At 39.8% G+C, this 22,469-nt stretch overlaps 1 protein-coding gene across 3 annotated transcripts in view; it reads right to left on the bottom strand.

Moving 5' to 3' along the window:
- ATP8A2 (ATPase phospholipid transporting 8A2) overlaps positions 1 to 22,469 on the bottom strand; it is a 308,301-nt gene that overhangs the window by 260,943 nt on the left and 24,889 nt on the right. For all 3 annotated transcript variants that reach the window (XM_065678510.1, XM_065678508.1, XM_065678509.1), the window contains 6 exons: positions 9,987 to 10,086; positions 9,310 to 9,408; positions 8,488 to 8,533; positions 4,699 to 4,739; positions 2,857 to 2,930; positions 907 to 976 (listed from right to left, as the gene is read on the bottom strand). In XM_065678510.1, coding sequence (XP_065534582.1) covers positions 907 to 976; positions 2,857 to 2,930; positions 4,699 to 4,739; positions 8,488 to 8,533; positions 9,310 to 9,408; positions 9,987 to 10,086 — 430 coding nt within the window. The remainder of the gene's footprint in view (positions 1 to 906; positions 977 to 2,856; positions 2,931 to 4,698; positions 4,740 to 8,487; positions 8,534 to 9,309; positions 9,409 to 9,986; positions 10,087 to 22,469) is intronic.

Here is a 22,469-nt window from a genome sequence, read left to right as displayed (position 1 = left end):
CATCTCTCTTGGATCACTGCAGCCATCATGCTCTGATCATACTCAAGGTTAATCAGCTGTAACCTAATATATTTGTACTCCGGAGTGCATGTGCAGCACTCCATTGCTCTTCATCTGTCCATGGACACCTCCATTTGGGTAAGTGAACCATTTAGTGCTCCTCCTGCCAGATTATGACTGGAGCACAACAAACCAGAGCAAGGCCTAAAAGGCTCCACCACCTTATTTTTGTATTTTAAGCATGTGCCCTAAAGTAAATAAAACCTGACAGGAACTGATCAAGATCTGATCCAGAACAGTAAATCACATTTCTACAGAGGTAGTAAACAAGCAGAAAACACACAGCTTTTTAGAAGCAAAATAACCTGTATTTTGAAATCTTTATACAATTTTTTTTGTACTGAAAAAAGAGATCCTGAACTGTTTATAAACACTACAAACAGTATTTCTTCAACAAAGCTAGAAAAACAAATACATTCCACTACTTACCACAAAGAGAGAAGCAATTAAACATAAAAAAGGTCCTTTCAAGCACTCCAGAGGCAGAAACAGACAGATTGGCACTTGTAACAACAGAAACTACAGCCCTCACCACAAGCACAGCTGGTTGTTTTTCTAATACAGCACTTCACTGGACCTTCAACAGAACACTGCCAAGGTCGGCTTGATTTGCTTTTATGGATTTATAAGGTTTCCTCCACATGAGTTTCTTACACTTGCACATGAAGCATAATTGCTTGGGTTTGTATTGTTGAAAAGACAGCTTACAGCCACCTGGCAAGAGATAGACTTTTTCTACTAAAAAAGAGGAGAGAACTTGCATGGTTGTCATGCTATCTGGACTCTTCTCTGTGCTAATATTAAAATACCTAAATGGAAAAAAAGGTGAAATTCAGTTTGCGTTACCTGTCGTATTTTAAGATTCGTCTCCCCATCAAGATTAGCTGTTTCAATATAGCACATGGCTTGTGGTTCACTGTAAGGAGCATAAGATTTTCAATATTAAAACTCAGTAATTTTGTATGTACTTCTGCGCTAAAACGTTTCTACTATACACTTCAAAACACTGCAGAAGACAAAAACCATACTCATGGCATATAACAATGAAAACACCATCTGAAAATACACATCATAGAGAACTACGCCTGAATATGGATGCGCTTGGATGAAGGGGTGTGCTCTCTGCTACTGAGTTCTGCCTGAACTGCACACACAAAAGGTCATGGCCACAAGATCAAGTATTTTTTCCATCATGTAAATTTATTCTCTATGTAAGATTCATTTGATGAAATCTTTCTTCTATGAGGCAAAAAAAAAAAAAGTCAAGATAAAAACAACTGTTTACTTCACCTCTGACAATCAGAAAATTAACACATACAAGCAAAAGACCCCACCTTTCAGAGCATGCAAAGCCTTCTGGTGAACTGAGGACACTTAGCACTGTCATTTAAAAGAACCATTGGAATAATGCCAATTGTAAAGAAGAACTGGCATAGAAATAGCTATTTACTTCAAGTAAAGCTTCTCCCCAATCAACACACTTTAGGTTAAATTATCCAGTTATTATATGATTATCAATGACATCAGGTTAGTAGAATAATGTAGAACAAAAAGCTGACCCATGCAAATTAGGAAATTAATCGGAAGGTTTTTTACTATCATGTGTTAGAGAACTTCTCAAGTAGAACAAATATTCGTCAATGCTGAAACAGCAAGTTACTGATGTCAAAGTGTCAAACTGCATGTTTAAAATACCGAGTTTGTTTTTATAAAACACAATGCTATTGAAATGAAGATGCCTCCATCCTCAATCAGGTGACAGTTCAAAGAGACCGAGTTTGCCCACGCAGCTTTCAAAGAAATAAAATCTCCCAGAAATGGCACAGACAAAAAGGATGGGGCATGAAATACAGCAGCATAGAAAACAAGTTTCCCTAAAGGGTGGGTCATCTAGGAGAAACGTAACCTGGAGACCACAGCAACAACCAGCAGTTACTATTCAAAACCATGTGGGCAGAAGGAAATCATGAAGAGCAAAGAAATCATGGAGAAGAGCAAGGTGTCATAAGGTTCGGCTACTGCATTAAAGCATGTTCAATAAGAACTGTGCTATTCTCTCATTTAAAAGTCATCTAAGCAGACAGTGGTCTTGATTTGGCCTCAAATTGTTCAACATAGACTGTAGATTAGTAACCAAGTACTACTCAGTTGCTTTCAGGAACTCATGAGCAAGCTTTTTTTTGCCAGTATATTGGTATAAATAAGGAAGGTATCCCATATTTCACAAATTGAGCAGGACTCAACAGTTTACTGTTGCTTCCAGGCTAGGGATAGATCATGCATGCACTGTATTAACGACAAGGACTGAACAGATTAAGCCCAAAAGCTCTCTTGCAGGCAAGTTAGTAAATGCCAGCTGGGATAACCTTTTACAACTACCATTTGAAAGAGAAATCTTTCTTAAAGAGGCATGAAAATATGCTAGAATCTAAGTGGAATTAATAGGAAGAAAACTTCAAACTTCCTTAATTAAATGGAGGGATCCTCAAAAGGTACAGAACAACTGAATGCATGAAGCTTGTGTAACCTTCAGTCTTCCAACAAACTCAGCCATATATTTGTGAATTACAGGTACACAATAACTATTAAGTCTTTAAAGAAGCCTTCTTCCTTAAGAACCTATCTACAGTGATACATGAATCATTGCCTCAAAGCACTGTTTTGACTCTTGAAATTTGAATTCAGATGTGGAGAAGAATTAATGCCATCTGATGCCTGGTTTTATTAATAGCAAATACAGAGTTTTGAGTCCTCTGCACCTCAGCTCAAAGTGATTTCCACACCCATTCAGGATACCTGGTAGATATAATGATCATATCTGCTGGAAGATGTTGCCCATTGGTGACCTTCACAATATCGCCTACTGCTACCTGTTGAGTCAGGGGCAGGAGTACAGTAGCATGGAAAAGAAAAACAAAGAGTTTGCTTGTCTGAAATGTTAGTTTGTTATTTTCTTTCACCCAGTCAAAAGAACAGCATCATGCACACAACACCTAGAGAGTGCTTCCGAAAAGTCAGAGTACTTTTCACTGCAACTCTGGAAGTATCAAAGCCTTCCCTTTTCTGAATGCAAAGTAAATGGTTCTCTACAGGAAAATACATACTCGACTGCAAAGCTTGAGCATCTGTAGCTAATATTTAGTAAAAGTCATTTTCCTATAATCATGCCATTATCCAGATTTGAGGGTTTTTTCTTTAATCTTATTTAACTTACAGAAAGATTTCTTTTTCCTAATAAAAGTTATCTTTAAACTTTACTCTCCCCACGTATCAAGTGTTTCTCCTATTCTTTCTCTATATTACCCACCCAGTCATCAGTATCCTTTTCCATTAGCACTCTTCGTATGCACTCCTTGTACTAGTCACGAGCAAGCAGTATTGTCTCTACAGGTGACTAGTATCAGCCAGTTCTCCCCTGTCACTTGAGATGTCCAGAGTCCTCACTGCTGGAATACCTAAGACCTAAGATTTTCCAGCACCTTCAACAGAAGCCACACATGCATGGGACTTACATTTTAAGAAGGCCCAAGTAGCACTCTCAAAACAGTAAGCTATGCTTGCCAGATAAATACTAGGATGCTTAGCACCAGTGCACTGCTGAGAGTCAGAAATGGCCTTGAAGTATTTTTAACACATTAATTGATAAAAATTGGAACAGATGCCACGTCTGAACAGGCAGATTCAATAGTCTTACTCTGGTCCTACTGAAAACTAATTCCCTATCAGCTTCAGCACAAAAAAGATAGGAAGTCTGCCTCAAAACAAACTAGGTGGAGAATACAGAACTGTTACTCCCTAGCATTAAATACAAGCCTGGACAATATGCAGATTCAGACACAGGCCAGTTGAAGATGTGCTTAAGGGTATGAGAAAACCAGATTCCAGACTCATCTCGAAATATCTTTGAATTCTGTCCTCACTACAAATGGACATAGAAACACAAACAGGCATCAGCCATCAGAATTCCTGGCAACCTTTGGTTTCCATTATGGCTTAACAATTCAGCAGGATTGCTTTTAGGTCTCAAGTCAGATCTCATTTCCCAAAGGTTTCAAAAGAGTGTACTTTACCCTCATTTATTAGGTAACAGGGCTAATTTTATCCTTAAGAAAGGCATTAAAAGCCATGATTAGATCAATACATCCTGACGGTTTTCAGCAAGTTCTAGAAATAAGGCTCACCAAGTCCTGGAAAAGGGCTTTATAGAACATAGGTCCTGAGTGCCTGAGGCGGCTTGTGTTCCTTACTCGAGTACACAGCTTACTAATTAGCCTCAAACTACCGAGCTTTTCAGCACAAGTAGCAAAATAAGTCTCAGACTTTCAAGGGAGGTACAGCATTGCAGTGAAAGTTACTCCTCCTGATGTGGACTAAAACAAAACCACTGTTTACACCCTGGAGCATATTAACTGCTCAAACAAAACCACTTGGAACAGCTCATTAACACTGGATGAAAACATAGTATTATCATTAAAAAGGTGCCTTGCTCAGGGCAATTTTCACTACCGCAACAGAAAGGATCCCTCCCACCCCAAGTCACAGTGAATTCTCATATAGTATATTCTAGGCCTCTGAATTTTAGCAAGAGTAATTCTAGAATGCCTTCTTCCAGTCGCTCCCATCCCCAGTTTTATTTACCTCCTTCCAAATAATGTTCTGCCACATCCCATTTCTTAAAACTGGAAAGAAAGTTTAAAGTTAGATTAAACAGACATGATTTGGACAAGTTTCAAAACAACTATATCAGTAGTAGCAAACATTGACCAGAATGGAACTAACACACAGATCAGAAAACTACTTTCCAGAAGCTGGGACCACACTTTTGTACACAGCTGCAGACATGTGCATTCAAGAAAGAAAGATCTGCCCTTAATATTTATATCCTTTTATCACCTGCTAGACAACAGTTGGTGGCCTGATTCCTTATTGGCAACACTTCATACTAACCTTCACATGGGCAGCATTGTGCCTTGTTTGGGAAATGACCTTCCTTAAAACAAAGGGCTTTATTGCCCATTGTCAAATCAGTATCAGGAAGCATCTTTGTCTGATTTAACCACAGAATTTTCACTTCTCACCTTTTTTCTTGCATTTTAATCATTGCGTTTTGACCTTGACACATCCAATTTCACTACCATATCAATTGCTCTTATAAGGCTGAGGCTTAATAGTCAACAAGCAGGCTTAAAGGGCTTTGAAAAGCAAAGCTTAGGATTCTCCTTCTGTCAAACCTAAGTGGTGAATTTGGATTGAAAGAACAAAAAAAAAAGAAAAAGAAAACAAAAAAAACCCAAACTCACACTTTCACATAAAGCAGCTGCAGCCAGTTTTCAAAGATGTTCAAAACATGTCATGTGCAACAGATGAAAGCTGAAGAAGCCAGCCTCTTATTTTGAATACAAGCAATTCTCTCCTCAGTTCTATGCAATTCATGCACAGCTCACTTGAAAACTATACCAAATTCCCAGAAGATCAAGCACTGAATCCTGAGATTTATTATTACAGTGGATGGGACACAGCAAGGTAACTATTAAACAAAAATGTGTGGGCAGCAACAGGAATACTGTCAGTGATGCATCTAAACTGCCAAGCTTCCACACAAACAAGTATATGCAGCTTAGGGGAAGAACAGTTTTGTTGCATCTCTTCTTTCCCAGTCCTAAACTGCACTTGAATTGAGCTCTGCTTAGTTCAGAAATCAGGAGGAGGCCTGAGCCCAGAATCTCAAGGGAAAGAGCCACATACCCTGCAGCCCTGACTCAAACCCCAAACCCTCAGAGAAGAGCTGCAACATTAGCATCTCCTGTGCCTTGCTGTAAGCAGATCCCCATTCCACCAGAAAATTTAGGAGACATTTCAGCAAACAGTTCACATTATTATATGTTCATATGCAATAAGAGATTTAGTAACATCAAGTGCCAAGAACTCAGTCTTGTAGACAATTTACTCAAGAAAACAATTTAGCTTTCACACTTCCTGAAATCAATTTAGCTATTGAAATTAGTCAAGCAAATAACTGCGCTATTGTTTTTTGTTTAACTCTTAACCCCACAATCTAAACAGAAAGCTTCCAGTAAACATAAATCAGTTCAGAAATTCTGGGGTTGCAATTTTGCAGCCTCTACTCAATGCAGTTTCATAGGAGTACTCCAAAGGACAGAAAATACTGTCTTCTCTACAATACTTACATGACAGTAAAATTAAAAAAATTATCAATAGGAATTCAGTTAAAGTAACAAAAGAACAAGCTCCTAACAAGACCGCTCCTACTCAAGAACAGTTTCTTTTCTGTTCAAGACTAAAAAAAAAGGGTATTGATGTTCTATATCTAGGACTCAATGCTGTCATTCACGCATAGGTATGCGGAGCCACTTGAAGTGCTGCTCCTGGAAGGCAAGTCTTGTGCAACAGTTTGCTAGTCCTGTGTTTGTCTACTATCAGAGGGCATTCCCTAAAGTATTAAATGCCAATGGCTTATTCTATAATTTAATAATGAGAAGATCAATACGTCACAGTATTTATAACTGAGCTCTGAGCTCTCTACATCTACACAATATAGTGCTTGGGATTATATTTAGCCTGGTCCCTAGATTCAATGTCATCTCCATATACACCACATGAAACCATCCAAAACATAAAACATTAGCTCAGAGTCTAACATGCTCTAGCTCCTAATGGAGATGTACAATAATCACCTGGAGGAGGACTTTCAGCTTAATCTCCTCTAAAGGGAATTTAATTCCTATGTACCAAAGCCTCTCCACAAAGCAAACCAATGCTTTCAATGGTATATTTAATATAGGAAATGAGCTTTGAAGATACAGTACTCCTCAAAAAATAAACAAACATGGAGATAAATGCAAAGCCTACATGCATGCTACTGAAGCAAGCATCTGGTTGCAGGCAGTGGAGTTCAGAACACAGCCAAGCAGCCAATAGCAGTCTACTTCTGAGTGATCTGAACTGCTCCTTATACTGATTGCATTGACTAGACCTCACTCAGCTGTAAAAGGAAAATAAAGACACATACACTTACATTTAATTCACCTTAATCCCAACCTGGCCATTGATTAGCTTTTCCTTCTCACAATATAAGTCTCAAGACTGAGCCTCTGTTTAGCCTTCCTCTTAAGAAATGTGAGGATTCGGTTTTAAGTACCACTTTCAAATTTTTATTTAGAGTATTTAATGTAAAGAAAAATTATTTTAGTTCAGGTTTTAAGTGCTAACCTCCACTCCATAGGAATACCTGGCGTTCTTTCAGGCTGTCTCTCCACAATTACTGTGATAAAATTCCCCTGAAGTGTTTGTTAGCATATGTCCTAACTGCAAATGGATTAGAACTGCCTATGTGACCTTTGAAAGAGCAGTCTTTCATATTACCTATAACAAGGCCTGTTGTGCTATAGGCAGTAACAGCCAATTTCCCATGACTAGTAAACACGGTGTTCCTGCACTTGAAACATCTTCCCAGACTCTTGCAGAGAAATTACCTTGAAGACCTGGTAAAGCAGCACTTTTTAATGTTCATTTATATACAACCTTAATGATCAACTTCTCAAGCACGAAGGAAGAACAACTCACTGAAAACAGTCCTGCAGACATTATGCCTGTTAACTGAAGCATGAAGCTATCAGGTAGTTCAGCTCCCCAGGTTCCTGGAAGTGTTTTTCCAGCTTTTAGACACTAAAGCTAGATGTGTTTGGGAGGAAGCAGCTCTGCTCAGAAATCGAGTCCTGTGTTTTGTTTTCTGTTTCACCTGCAGCTCTTTGTGGAGGAGCAGCAGAGAAGATGTCCAATGCCAGAACACAGACATTGCACAGCTGGAGCCTGGACTGAACAATAAACTCTGCAGGTTTTCAGTTAAGGAAGATGAAAAGAATGAAAATGATGTCTTCAGGTATTCTGTGCCAAGTAGCACCAGTACATTAGGGATACATTCAGATGATATCAGTGTTAAATTCTCTTTTTGTGACACTTCAGGAAAGCAAATCCACAAAGTCTCCAGAGTTCTTCCTATATTTTAAGGACAGCAGCTCATACAAAAATGACTTAAAATTACTTTGACACCAGCTTTTAGCATTTCAAGCGTTTGTTGGGTTTTTTTGGTTGCAGTTTTAATTTGTGGAGAGTGGGGGTAGGTTTGAATTTCCTGGAGGAGCCAAAAACTGTAACTCTGTGCAGCCTTAAAATTAAAGAAAATTTAAATTCTAATAGTCCCCTCCACATCTCACCCTCAAGTGTCACTTGTTAGCATAGGTCTGAAACATTTGGTAAAGTAAAACCCTAACATTCCAATAACTTCCTAATCCAAACAGACATGCATTCCCACCACCATGACTGTTTAAGCAATAGAATTGTTCAGAAGTACCCTAGTATTCACTATTTGCACTTTAAATATTTCAGTTACAGACTGTTTAGTCTTACCTATTGTTTTCTTTTTATTCACTGCACTGTCTGCCTTATGCCTTTTCTGCAAGGAAACAAAACATTTCATTACACCTTATTACAAATGTCAAACCCATCAGAGCTAGAAACATGACAAACTGCAAAATGATACATTGGATCATTTTTGTCTTTATGTTATGTATATTTTTTAAAGCCACACACACCCCATTTAAATCCAAATGGTTTGTAAAAGAACATTGAAGGAGAGTCACCATGTTGGAAATGAGGCTCAAGCCTGGATCAACAGCAAAAAAGACTGTAAAATCTGTTTTTGGAAGGATAACAGAACGAACAGTGAGGAACGGTATATTTGCATGACATCTGCACTATACATTCAAAGTGCTGTTTATTTAGATCAATTTCATTCAAATTTTCACAAAGCAAAAAGACTTCTTATAATAAAAAGTATTAAAGTTAGTGCAGATTTTCTTCCAGTCAGCTTGCTCTGTGCTAAAGTTCCTTACTGCCCCCTTTTTAAGGCCACTAAAAAGGCCATGTATTTGTCAGGACTCTACAGTGTGTTTCTAGACAGACCTATATAAATGAATTAAGTCCAAAGAGGTAGAAACAAGTGCCCTGACTTCTCCCATTTCCTTGTTCACCAGCTCTAATAAAAATACTTAAGTTATCTCAGTGTGCCACAGAAATTCTAGCCAAGTTCAGAACTCGGGAAGTCAAAAGGATGTTTTGCTGCTGCTCATCAATGAGTCAATAGACTTCAGGGACACAAAGCTCTGTGGCATTTTGGAGCTTTTTTTAAACACTTAGTCTTTAACACGCCTTTCCCATAATAATACTCACATAGTCTTCTATAATTTCTTTGATGCCAGCAATTGTTAAAATAAATAGCAATGGCACCAAGGTGGTATATCTTCCTGTTGGAGACACATCTGGAATTTGCTGTAAACAGAGGGAGAAGAAACCATTTTGTATTTGTATTTAAAATTAGTTTCTAGCAAACTTAGAACCTTATGCAAAGCTCTCAAAAGAAAATACAGATCTTTCTGGTTTGTGCCTGACACCCATTTCCACAGGCAAACTAGCCTAAGCTATCAGTAAGTTCAAAGAAACTACTAACAAAGTTAGAAGATAAAGTTGTTGCACATGCCATATATGTACAACATGTATTCTATTTCTCTCTTCACAAGAAGAGCATTCACATGACATAATTCACTTGGAAACAGTGATAATCTGTACTATCTAAACAGCCAACAGTTTCACAGGAATCCATGTATGCTTTTCTCAATAGCTTCCTTGTTCTACCATATTATTTCTTGTTTTTACTTAAGAATAAAAGTAACTTGATTTTACAATTTGAAATTAGAAGGCAACTTAGAGACTCTTTTCAATTATAGAAGATGTATTTTAAAACTATTATTAATGAGGTATGTACAAGAATTTCTTCACAGTTAAGTGTAACAACCGAAACAACCTCTACTACATTACATTATAGTCAAGGCAAAACAATGAAACAATACCTGCAGTAAGGCAATGAAGAGGAAGAATGCATTTGCAGCTTTTCTGATCTGCTCATACAGGAATCGAGGTAGAAACGTCACCACGCTGTACTTAGCTGTGCTGCAGGTTAGAAGATTTCTTATTTTAGCAATTATGACCAAAAAGTTTCAAGCACGGGTCTAAAAACCAGTGCTGGCATCAAGGTTTAAAGCAGGTAACATAGCACATTTATCATATACATGAAAAGAAGTTACTTCCTTTAAATACTATTAATTTCTTCCAACTACAAGTACTTTCTTTGCTTTAAGCCACATTCACTTGGTCTTATGTCCAACAACCTTCCTTTAATACAGAACACAATTAAACACATCTCAGAAGTACCTTACAACTTGCACAACATGGTTTAATCAAGTTAAGAGTTTAGACCTACAAGTGAATTCCCCAAGCGGTACTCACTAGAAATCAAGCACCAAGAGATTTTTCTATCAAAATAGTATTCCCCTCGATACCACATTCCTACGACTATTAGAGCAAGACTTTGTCTGACCGCAATCAAGCCAAATCATTTAATTAACAACATTGTACCATTTACTGACTTTATAGCTAACTGATCCAAAAAATGTTCTTACTCTAATGGTTGCGTGAATGCCAACACAATAAGGATCCTTTGAATGAGCTGCATACATGCTAAGTCCATGTATTTTGTTGCTTAAGCAACATAACAGATGCCTACAGAAAATAGGTAGTTCTAATTACAGAGAGGCACATTTAGCTGTTACCATTCAGATGGGGAACTAATCATGCTTATGTGTAAAAAGCAAAAAGCAAGCATATTTTGTTATTCAAAAATAAAGCTTCTTATGAAAAGCTAACTAATACCCTAAAAGGGCAGGACTATTTGATTAAGTTGGCCCTGAAGAACTGCTTTCTAAAGGGCAAAAAAAACCAGATGTTGTGTGCTCCCTCCCAACAAATAGCTGCATTATAGATGACTTCAGGATAACCGAAGCTCAAAACAAAGTTAAAATCTATAGGTGAATGGGTAGAAAATTCAGGTAGCTCACTTGGAGCACGATTTCAGTCACTAAACATAAGTATCTGCAAAGGTTAGTGCTCTGACCAGTCCCAGTCACAGCCATCTTGTCTTCAAAGTGCCTGGTACCCAACTCAAAGAACTCCCGGTATGCAGCTCACAGAACAGGCTGTGGCAGGGGAAGGGAGAGAGAACATGCAGGAAACCAAACAACAAACTGGATTTCCCTAAAGCAACAGCTGTCAACTATGCAAACCTTGCTTAACTACACAAGTTTAATGTTTAAACAGGTATACAAACATAAGACTTGTCCTCTATACCTGCAACTTAATTCATTTAAGTCATGTTTCAAGTTACACCACTGTGCGAGTCAGGAGCAACACCACCAAATCCCATTCAATAAATGGATTGGATGCACAAGAGGATGGTTGAAGAGTCTGGCCTCATTGATTCTACAGTAGCGCAGAGATTTTTCTGAAAGCACTGACTGTATGGTTTGATAAAGTTAGTGTCATTCACATACCTTAACTCACTAGCATGCTACTGAAGTATCAATGATTAATTACTTCTTTTGGTAACACTGTTGTGGTTTAAACCCAGCCATAACTCAGAACCACACAGCCGTTCTACCGCTCCCCACCCCCCCCTTCTTTGTCCCCGGCTCCCAGAGGGATGAGAGGTAGAATTGAAAGCATGTAACTCCCATGGGTTGAGATAAAAACAGCCCAGTAACTAAGGTATAACACAAACCACTACTGCTACCACCAATAATAAGTGAAATAACAAGGGAAGAGAATACAACTGCTCACCACCTGCTGACCGATACACAGCCCCACCAAGCAGTGATCTAGCCTTTCTGGGTAACTGCCCCCAGTTTATATACTGGGCATGATGTGCAGTGGTATGGAATACCCTTTTGGCTAGTTTGGGTGTCCTGTCTGCTTCCTCCTGGCTTCCCCTGCTCCCTGGCAGAGCATGAGACTCAAAGTCCTTGGTCGGAGTAAACATTACTGAGCAACAACTAAAAACATCAGTTTTATCACCACTGTTCCCAGGCTGAAAGTCAAAACCACAGCACTGCACCAGCTATTAAGAAGGAGAAAAAGGACTGCTACTGCTGAACCCAGGACAAACACTCAAATGAAAAGTAGCAAACAGTGCACTGAGAAACTCAGTAGTCAATTTCCAGTATTGTTCCTCCATTCATTAAAGTGAAAGTTTCTCATGACAACTCCCACTGTTGTTGCTGCTTCCCCAGAACTTTTCACAAAGTTTTAACTCTATTGAATCATCCTTGAAGAGACAAAGGTTACCAGCAATAAAGACAGATGTTAGTTCCTCAAGAAGTATATGGTACTGGCAATGTGCAGCTGCATAATATATAACTGACTGAGAAAATATAGAGCTATCTAAAGCACTTCTACCCTTTCCTTGAGAATTCAAGTTGACAACTCCAAGATGAACATCACCTTTAGGCTAACCATGATAAAGAAAACAGGATCTCCAAGACATACAGTCTCATGCCCAGGGGTGATAAGTGCAAACTGTTCTTTCCTAGGCAGCATTCACTCACAGCTATCCATTCCACAGTTCCCATACTTGAAATGCTCTCAAACCTGAGCTGAAGAATGAGTGTTGCCTAATGTTAGCGCTTTTGACATACATCAATTCACAGGAACAATTACTAAGCAAGCTGAGCACAGACATCTGAACCACAGCAGAGGGGCTGGGTAATTAAAGTGCAAGTGAAGGACTTAAAGTCCTCTCACCAATCAGGCTTTGTTTCCATTATCACATACAAGAAATCAGATGCCCTGCAACAGAGAAGGAAGTAAAAAAAAAAAAAAAAAAAGATAGAAACAAAGAAAAGACAATCTGCTTGAATTAAGGGCTCAAATAGTGACTTCAGTGGAATGGTGTGTGTATTCCTGCAGGCATATGACGCTTCTTTTAATGGCAAGATTAACATCAGCTTCAGAGGTTCTGCAACAGCTAAAGTACAGAAGCAGTATGAACAGAAGCTACCTCCAGTCACCATTGCTGAGGGAGGTACAGCAATAAGCTTTACATATTTCAAGAGATACTAAACGACATTAACACAAAAAACAAATATGCAATTACACTGGGCACAGAGGAAGCTCGTTCACACGAATATCCCAGCAAACAATGCTGCCATGCAGAACGCTAAGCTGTTACAAATCTGAGTGTCACAAGATCTTTAGCAGTTGCTAAAAATAGCGTACTTTGATCAGAAAACTTGCTAAAGAGACAAAAATCAACTGTTTACAAATTCCCCCAAAGAACACATCATGCAGGCTTATAAGAAGCAATTACTTAGATGCCTACACAATGATCATTTGTTGACTGGAAACTATGTCCTGAACAACCAGTGCTGGTTTATTTTAGCAGGGAGCAATTTTTGCCTTTACCAACACAGGCCCAGTTTAACCAAAAAGCCTCACTCTGTCAGAAGAATCTTTGAGACTACTGCTCCTGCAGAAGAGGACTCCAACCATCACGGCTGAAAAGGGTACTGGTGTTTTAAGTACTCTAGTTAGTTTGAGACAGACTTTGAGCTCAGGTCATAATAGGAGTGTAAAAGGAGCAAGACTTGCTCTTGCACAGTAAAAAACTTAAGACTTGAGTCTTACAAGATATTATTGCTTAAACTTGCCAGAGCAAGGCAAAGAACCAAGAACCATAACCATCACATCAGAATATCTGTCACTCAGCTCTGGAGCAACACTGCCCATAGCCCAAGTGCCCGTTTTGTTTCCATCTATTCCTGCATTCTTGTACAGTTTTCTCCATAACAGCAATAACATCTTCCGCATAGAAGTTCATGTATTGTCAAAAGAGAAATCAGTTCATAATTTTCCTTAAAGGACACTCCTCTGCCTAGCCACTAAACATCCAATCCTGAAAGACTTCCTAACAAAGCTCCTGCAATACTATAGAAGAGGAATAAATTTGTTGTCCTAAATTCTCCCCAGAATGAAACTGACTGGGAGCACCCATTTGAGCTTTGGCAGAAAACGCTTCTAGCTGCTTCAAATTGCAATGCCCAGTAACTTGTGAAAACTCATACCAGTGGGACAGTTTTCCTCTTAAGGACTTACTATTTCCTTCCCCCACATTTCTCAGAGCAACACTGCCTTCACCCATAAGATTTACTCCATCTACAGGATGGGTTTCCAACAGAAACAACTACAGGCACCACCGTGTTTTTGGAAGATTGTCTTTCCCTCTTTTGTAAGAGGAGGGACTTATCACAGCTAAGAATCTGAGACATCTTCTCTCAAATCATATGATTTGGGGAAAGACTGTTTTTGGCTGCTTTAAAGGACTCCAGACATATCACGCCAGCCCATTAACTCCCCTGCAGGTCAAGTTCCACCAGAACTTGTTTTCATAGGCCAGAGTGGTTTGGGTCTGCTGCATTAAGACACCGAAACTCTCCTGAAGCAGAGTTTTACTTCAATTTAAATTCAAGACCTCATACATAACCAGATTAAAAATAAAAGCAGACAGCTGTCAGCTAGACAACCACTGAGGCTTAGGAGTATTTTACACAAAGGGAAATCTAAATTAGCACAAACATATCTTATATCAATGTTTTATAGTAATGTGCATCAGTGTTGCGTCCTACACCAACATAATAAAAAGGCAGAGTGGCAAGTGCAATATTCATTGATTACCACTGCTTCTGTTGGCAAGTAGTGTCATCTACCCTAATGCACAAGTTTCACCTCAAGAGCAAGATGTTTAGGCTGACCAACCCAGGCTGGCTCAGCTACTTGCACTTCACTTCCTCAGAAGCTGCATCAATTACAAGCTTAGCTTCAAGTGCTTCATTTTAGTTGTTACCTCTGCATAGATAGCTAAGACAAACAGCCATAATTCAGTGGACAATAGTTCATAATGTGTTTTCATGTATGTCTTGTTACTCCCTAATTCAGTAAGATCAACTCCTGACCATGTAAGGACTTTTCACAATTTCTAGCCTCCCTTACCTCATGCCAAATTGCCCTGATATCAGTAGGACTTTCACCACACACAGGCAAAGATTGGAAAAACTAATGTAATTGATAACGTCAAAGTAAGTATCACCCCCGCTAAAAAGGCTTCCTACAGAAGTGCTCATGGCAGTCTTAATACAGAGCAGGCATTAACACAACTGCTTACGCTCGGTTTAATGTAAAAAACAAGACCTCATGGTCACATTTAATAGAAGCAATAGCATTTTTGCTTCCAAATCCAGTGCCCTGGAAGTTTTTCCTAAAACATGCAAAAAGAAAAGGCCTTTCCATTTGTTCTCTATTCATGTAATCCCCATAAAAAGGGGAACAGACTCCTGGCTATTTTACACTAACAAATACATTAGACAAAGACTGTTTAGAAACAGTACTAAAAGCTCTGTAGGCACTACATTGTTTCAGCAAGCCAGTCTTGTCAGGTCATCACTACAGAAATAGGCCCTCACTTTCCAGTAGCCCTGCGGCAAGTACAACTCAGTAAAACAGAACTGACTGGAACAGTTAACCTGGAAATACTATGTTAATAGAGGAAGGTTATTACCACTGTGCAAACTCAAAATAGGCTTCACAGCAAACACACAGCACTGATATGAAGATGACTGGGGGGGGTGGGGAGGGGAATCAAACCAACTCACATAATTTAACCAGCCACCTAAAACCCAGAGCACTAACTTCAGTTTTATAGCCATTATTTTATTCCAAATGTCACCACAACTTAAGCAGCTATTCTTCCAGTGACAAGCAGGAGTGTGGTGGTAAAAGAAGTGGAATAGTTAGTGTTGGAAAGGACCTTAAGATCATCCAGTTCCAACACCCCCACCATGGGCAAGGACACCTCACACTACACTATGCTGCCCAAGGCCCTTGTCCAACCTGGCCTTGAACACTTCCATTTCTCTGAAAACTGACCAAATAACCCCACAATCAACAGCAACTATGTGGAAAGCAGTTATTGAAGCTCCTGAGCTCTACTTGGGCCAACTTAAGACAATCTCTTACTCTTCCACCCTTTTCTGCAAGCCACCAGCAGTCAGTGCACTGAGCACAAGCCTATACGCAGAGCTGTAAACAGCCAGGCACTTCAGAAAGTGTGATTTATTGTACATGACACCTCTAAGTCCTGAAAGATCCTTGCTTTAGCCACACCCTCACTCAAGCTACTCAAAGAATCACCAAATACACTTAGTCTCTTTCTGTTCACATATTTCTCTGGACAAAGATAACCGAAGCAGAGGAATAAGCAGAAATTCGGAACCACAAAGGAATGCTCACTGCTGAATAGGGGCCAGTATTTATTCAACGAATATGTGGGAAAGCAGCTTCGCTTGCATGAAGTCAGAGAGCCACCTAAGCTTTGGCTCCACTGTCTAAAAGTCACTTAGGTAGTAACTTAACCTAAAAAAAAAAAAATAAAATAAAAAAATATGAAAAGGACCCAGTTTAATTCCCTGTAGTATTGCTAATACTGATATATGAAATCCATCATGATGAAGAAATAAACTAGGATGCCAGAGAGCTCAAAATGCAGCAGGTGGAATGACAGTAGAACTCTCACATCTAATGGGGTTTTTTTTCACCCAGACGAAATTCAACAGTTTAACTGTCCAGGGGCTCTGGCCCTAAGAGTATCCCACTAAGACCAAACATGCAGCAACCTCAGATACACTGGCACAATCTGGAAACACAACATCAGCCCCAGGCATTCAATACCTGTTACTTTTTAGTGAGTTTTAATAGCTTAAAAATAAAATAACCTTTCTATAGCTGTAGCCAAGCCTTTTTGTTGTGATAGATTTCCGTATCAGCAACAGCTGCACTGCAGGAAAATGAAATTTTTGCTTATTTACAAGAAGTACATATCACTACCGAATATTTCCTTTCTGATAAGAACACTATATACCTAGAACTAAAAAAAGTTAGAGGATTAGTTTAATACACACCTAGATTTGTCCTATTTGGAATATAATAATACATCCCTTCTTAGGGAATTCCAAAATGCTTTTATGCAGTCAAGCAAGAGATCTGTTCACATGACAACAGCAAAGATTTCCAAATGTCACACAAGCACTAGTAGAAACGGCCACAGTGCCTGAACTCCACCAAGAATAAACCTAACACAAGCAGGGGCAGTTTTACCTCAAGAGCAAAGGTACAGTTTAGTGGAAGAGGAACACTGGTCTACATTGTAAGTGCAGATAGATGCATCTGCACATAGCACACTACCATTCACATCTTCAACCACAGATCACAGTGAACACTGCTTGGGATCCTCATGTTACAAGGGTCAGCACTAATTGCCTAGTGATACCAACAACTCCTGTTTCAGCAGCAGGGACTCACTAAGCACCAGTGAGAATCTCCGCACACATTCAAAACACATTAACACTTCTAAATCACGAGTGGCTTCTACAGTACCCATTTGCAAGCCAAGGAAGCTTCATCTAATGCAACATACAGCTGAAATTAAACAAGAATTCAAACTGTGCCCATAGTTTTGTAACCAGCAAGCACCCTGCAGACACTGGCAGGACAGTCTGGGACTATAGATAAAAAAACAGCCTGTTCAACAAAGGACTCATGGTGCTACTAGAAGCCTTGTTACAGTCTTCAGTGCTGATTTCCTAGTAGTGGTGCTTCTGCCTTATGAAAGAAATCTGTTCCCACCAGTTTGCTTGAATTTAAAGAGCCTGTAAAGTCTAAAAGTGAATATTAAGGCTTTTTTGCTCATTATCTTTTCTAGCAGAATTTAACTTTTGCCTGTATGAAAAACAAGCCTCTGACCTTGTTGCAGATAAACCTGGGGATTTTCCAGATACCAGAACACATCTTTTGGGACCTCCCTAATAGATCAAGCCACCAAATTCTGTTCCGATTGGAAGCTTTTCAATAAGACTTCACATTCAAAATGCACTAAAAGAACACAAGTAGAATTTTGCTATTCCTGACTGCTGCTCTGCCCTGACCTCCCACTCAAGCCACATACCAAGACTGAACTCGGAGTCCTGATTCAGATCTAAGTTAGATTTGTACCAGGCTGTTCTATCAGGCCTTGAACACAAGAACACTACATACAGCAACAGTTACAACAGCAACTGCAATGTTCTTAGATAATGTGGATACAGTAAAAAGCATCCTTAAAGTTTTTTCAGCACTTTTGTGCTTCCTGGATCAAGAAATCTGATGACTTTTCAACTACTTTTGCATTAACATTAACACATGGGACCAATAAGGAGCTCAGATCACTTAACTCATGATTTTTACTATGGGTACTGGAAGAAAGTTTCTGTACAGTTCTGTTAAACATATAATAAGCTACTGATGTCAGAGTATATTCCTGTATTAATAAGAAGCATTAAGCAATTGTATTTATATTAAAGCCAGATCTACAGAATTTTCCCCCACTCTAAGCAAAATGAAGTCTTCACTGAGTATGTACTTGGAAAAGTACTCATGCCATTATTTCAGCCATTTCAAATATTGACATGACAGAGTATCAATATTGACAGAGACCCCCATCATCATTCCCCCTCTGTACCCCTTGTGTTTTTACAAGGCAACAGGTAAGTTTGTTTTTAAACTTGTGAGGGGTTGACCTCGGCTGGACACCAGGTACCCACTAAGCCACTTTATCACTTCCCTCCTCAGTAAGGTTGGAGGTGGTGAATATAGTGGAAAGATGTCTCATGGGTCAAGAGAAACAGTTAATAAAGCAAAAGCAAAGGGCATGTGCAGAAGCAAAGGAAAAGACTTACTCTCTACTTCCCATCAGCAGGCAGTTTCCAGCCACTTCCCTGGAAGTAGGGCTTCAGCACAGAGTGGCTACTCCAGAAGACAAACATCATAATGATGAATTTGCAGTGACACCAATTTGGACGGGAGTGTTGATCTGTTAGAGGACAGGAAGGCTCCATAGAGTGATCTGGACAGGCTGGATTGATGGGCTGTAGCCAACTGTATGAGGTTCAGCACAGCAAAGTGCCAGGTCCTGCATTTGGGCCACAATCACCCCACACACCACTACAGGGTTAGGGAAGAGTGGCTGAAAAGCTGCTTGGCACAAAAGGACCTGGCGGTGCTGATTGACAACTGCTGAACATGAGCCAGCTTGTGTCCAGGCAGCCAAGAAGGCCAACAGCATCCTGGCCTGTATCAGACATAGTGTGGCCAGCAGAGCCAGGGCAGTGATCATTCCTCTGTACACAGCACTGGTAAAGCAGCACCTCAAATCCTATGTTCAGTTCTGAGCTCCTCGCTACAAGACAGACACTGAGGTGCTGGAGCAGGTCCACAAAAGGGCAACAAAGCTGGTGGAGGGTTTGGAGCACAAGCCTGATGAGGCATGGCTGAGGGACCTGGGGTTGTTTAGACTGGAGAAGAGAAAGCTCAGGGGTACCTCATCACCATCTACAAGTACCTGACAGAAAAATGGAGCAAAGAGATGGCTGCTTTCTTCTCTCGAGAATCAAGTGATAAGACGAGAAGTAACAGCCTCAAGCTGCACCAAGGGACATTTAGATTGGTTATTAGGAAATTTCTTCACCAAAAGGGTGATCACATTGAAGTTATACATACTGAAAAGTCAGAACAGGTGCTAGCTAGCTTTCTTAAAAGCAAACATCCTTAAAACCACAGTTACAGCTATGCTGGACAAAGTCATTGCATTTGTTTATTTTTTTTTTTTTTTACACATATTTAAAAGCTTCTAAAATGCTTTGGAAAATATTTTAGCTGAAAATGGAAAGTCATTTACTTTTTAAGACAAGGTCCAGAGACAAACATACACAAAGTTTTTCAAACTGAACACAGTAGGGATGAAAGCAGCTTCTAATGCAAACAGAAGAGAGATGTTCCTACAGAAGAAATCACTGCTGCTGTAGTGTACTGAAGAATGGTGAGTCATATATATACACACACACATGCACACACACACACAAAGGACCAAGCTAAATCCAAAAGCACTCGTTCTAAAAAAGTTTGTGACAAAGTTTGAAGCACAAAAGATATCAGCTATTGCTCCACAAGTTCTAATGATTTCACTTATTTGTACCAAAAGCCTGGGAGAAAAAGGAAACAGCTCTTCCTTCTATATCCTCACACTTCAAGGCTTGTGAAAGTGTCAGTACCACCTTCCCATCTACTTCACTTTTGCAATAGCATTATCTACTGTTTAGAAGTGATAAGGGAATTATCAGTTTCGCTTAACTTGTCCAAAATCACTTTTTTCCTTTTGCTCCCACAAACAAACTTCCAACAGTGCCTCTCCCCCAAAAAAGTAAAAAAGCTCAGGATGCTCAGATCATCTTAAACAGAAAGCCATACCGCTGACCCACCTTCCCCTATCCTCTGCGCCTTGCTGCATCTTGCTTAGTTTTGAGCAAGCTATTCCACGCTACCCCTTAATTTCAAAAATTTCCTGTGAACACACACAAATTCCCAACATCGTTCAGAGAATCCTTGGTGACTACAGAATAGGTGACAGAAGTCACATGATTTACAACAAACTGCTTTAATATCTCCTTCAGTTTAGTTGTCTGTAAGCCCTTATGTATGGATAACCTGTTTAAGTTTACACACTTACACAGAGCCTTTTGCCATGGTACAGATTTCCTACAGAGAAAAGCCATCTTCAAAACCAACGATACTGAAAAACCCAGAAGCTAAACATAGTAAGCAACAAAGTCCAAGGGCAATACAGAACTTCTGTTCCTCAAGAATAACTCCAACATATGCAAACAAGTAAATCACCACACATTCTCCACACGAGGCACCCTTACTCAGATATCATGACCTCAATGCCTTTGCCTTCATTCACACCCGAGTTAAAGGAAGAGAACTAATCCAGAGGATGGAGAGAGCAGAGCCAAAGTCAACCTTCTAAAAGGCAAAGCTTTCTTACTGAGCAGCGGCAACTTAAAGTAAATTTCATTTCCAAATGACACTAAGGAGCTAAGATCGCTAATCAGGTAATGCAAACATCTGTACTTTCCCGCTACACAACCTGCATTTTGTCCTATCCCTCACGCACCAATATTTCTCATGACTGAAAAACCATTGACAAACTTTTACAGCTACCAGGGGATTGCTTCCAGACAGCAAGCTGGACAACAGCTCTGAGGGGCAGGTAATAACACTATAAGAAACAGGTTCTTGGTAGCAGTCACACATGCTCCTTTTTCACTAGATTAAGCCAGAACAGAATCCCTTCAGGAAACCCCAAACTTCAGATTCTACCAACACTCTATTCCCTACTTTGCCTTCTGTAAAGCAGGAAAAGCACAAGTAGTCTATCCACAGAAAACGGCCAAACTCGGCTCATAATTAGTCAAGGAAAAATAAAAATAAAGTGAGAAAACATCCAATGTTGCTGCCCACATAGAAAAGCGAGACAGTAAAAAAATCTGTCATTTTAAGTGCTCCCAAACCATAGACTTCACCAGACAAGTATATAATAAGTCAGAGTAGAGGAAAAAATCCTGTATGTGTAAGTTGCACTACCCAGAACACCAGCATCCTTCCAGAGGATATTCTTAGAACCACCCTTGATAATACACACAGTAAACCAGCTAATGGAAATAATAATTTCAGCAGGATATGACTCCTTTCTTTTCTTTAGAAAGCACTCATTGTATAAACCATTCTGAACAATAACCCAAACATCTGCATTAACAGACAGAAGCCTACTAAATAACGCTCCTCCTTTGTCATGACAGGAGCCATCTGTTCACCTCGCTAACCCAGCTAACCCCAGGCAAGTGTGGTGAGCACTGCCACAACTTACTCGTTAGGCATCCTCATACTCCATGTTTCAGTGCACACCATTTATGCTTCCAAAAGGCAATAACATGGCATTACTCATAGCAACAGAAGTCTTAAACACATGCTCCTACAATGCAATACCAAAAAAAAAAATCCTTCTGGTCTCCAGCTAAAGAAGACAAGTGGACTATTGCCTTGTACACATGAGGATAAGAGTTTGTAAACTCTATAGTTATTTTTATCCTTTTAGACTTTTTTCTTCCTCTCTCCTCCCTAGTTCTTTATACTTGGTCTAGTTATTCTTACAATTGGATGCTACTTTTAAAGAGAACACTCAAAGTAGATTCGATCCAAATCTCACACGGAGTTTTCATGGGTTAGCCCTTCTGTCCAGGAGTAATAGATGAGGACTGGTATTACAGAGTTCAATGGCCCTACTGAAGAGAAGGCCTTTTCATGCATCTTACCCACCCAGCCCTATCAGTCCCCTGCTCTTACTGTTGACAAACGCAGTTTACCCCTTGCTGATGCTGCTGGATCCCTCCCTCCTGCCTCTGTACCTTTAGCCAGACCTGGTGCTCACGGCGGACAAGACGCAACTTACTGTGCAGAAAGCAAGTCCGTGCAGGGAGGGGAGCCCTCCCTGCCCAGGGCTGCGGGGTGTGCAGGCTGCCACC

This window comes from Lathamus discolor, chromosome 4 (genome assembly GCF_037157495.1).
Source record: "Lathamus discolor isolate bLatDis1 chromosome 4, bLatDis1.hap1, whole genome shotgun sequence".
Taxonomy (NCBI): Eukaryota; Metazoa; Chordata; class Aves; order Psittaciformes; family Psittacidae; genus Lathamus; species Lathamus discolor.
This window is presented reverse-complemented; position numbering and strand designations above follow the sequence as displayed.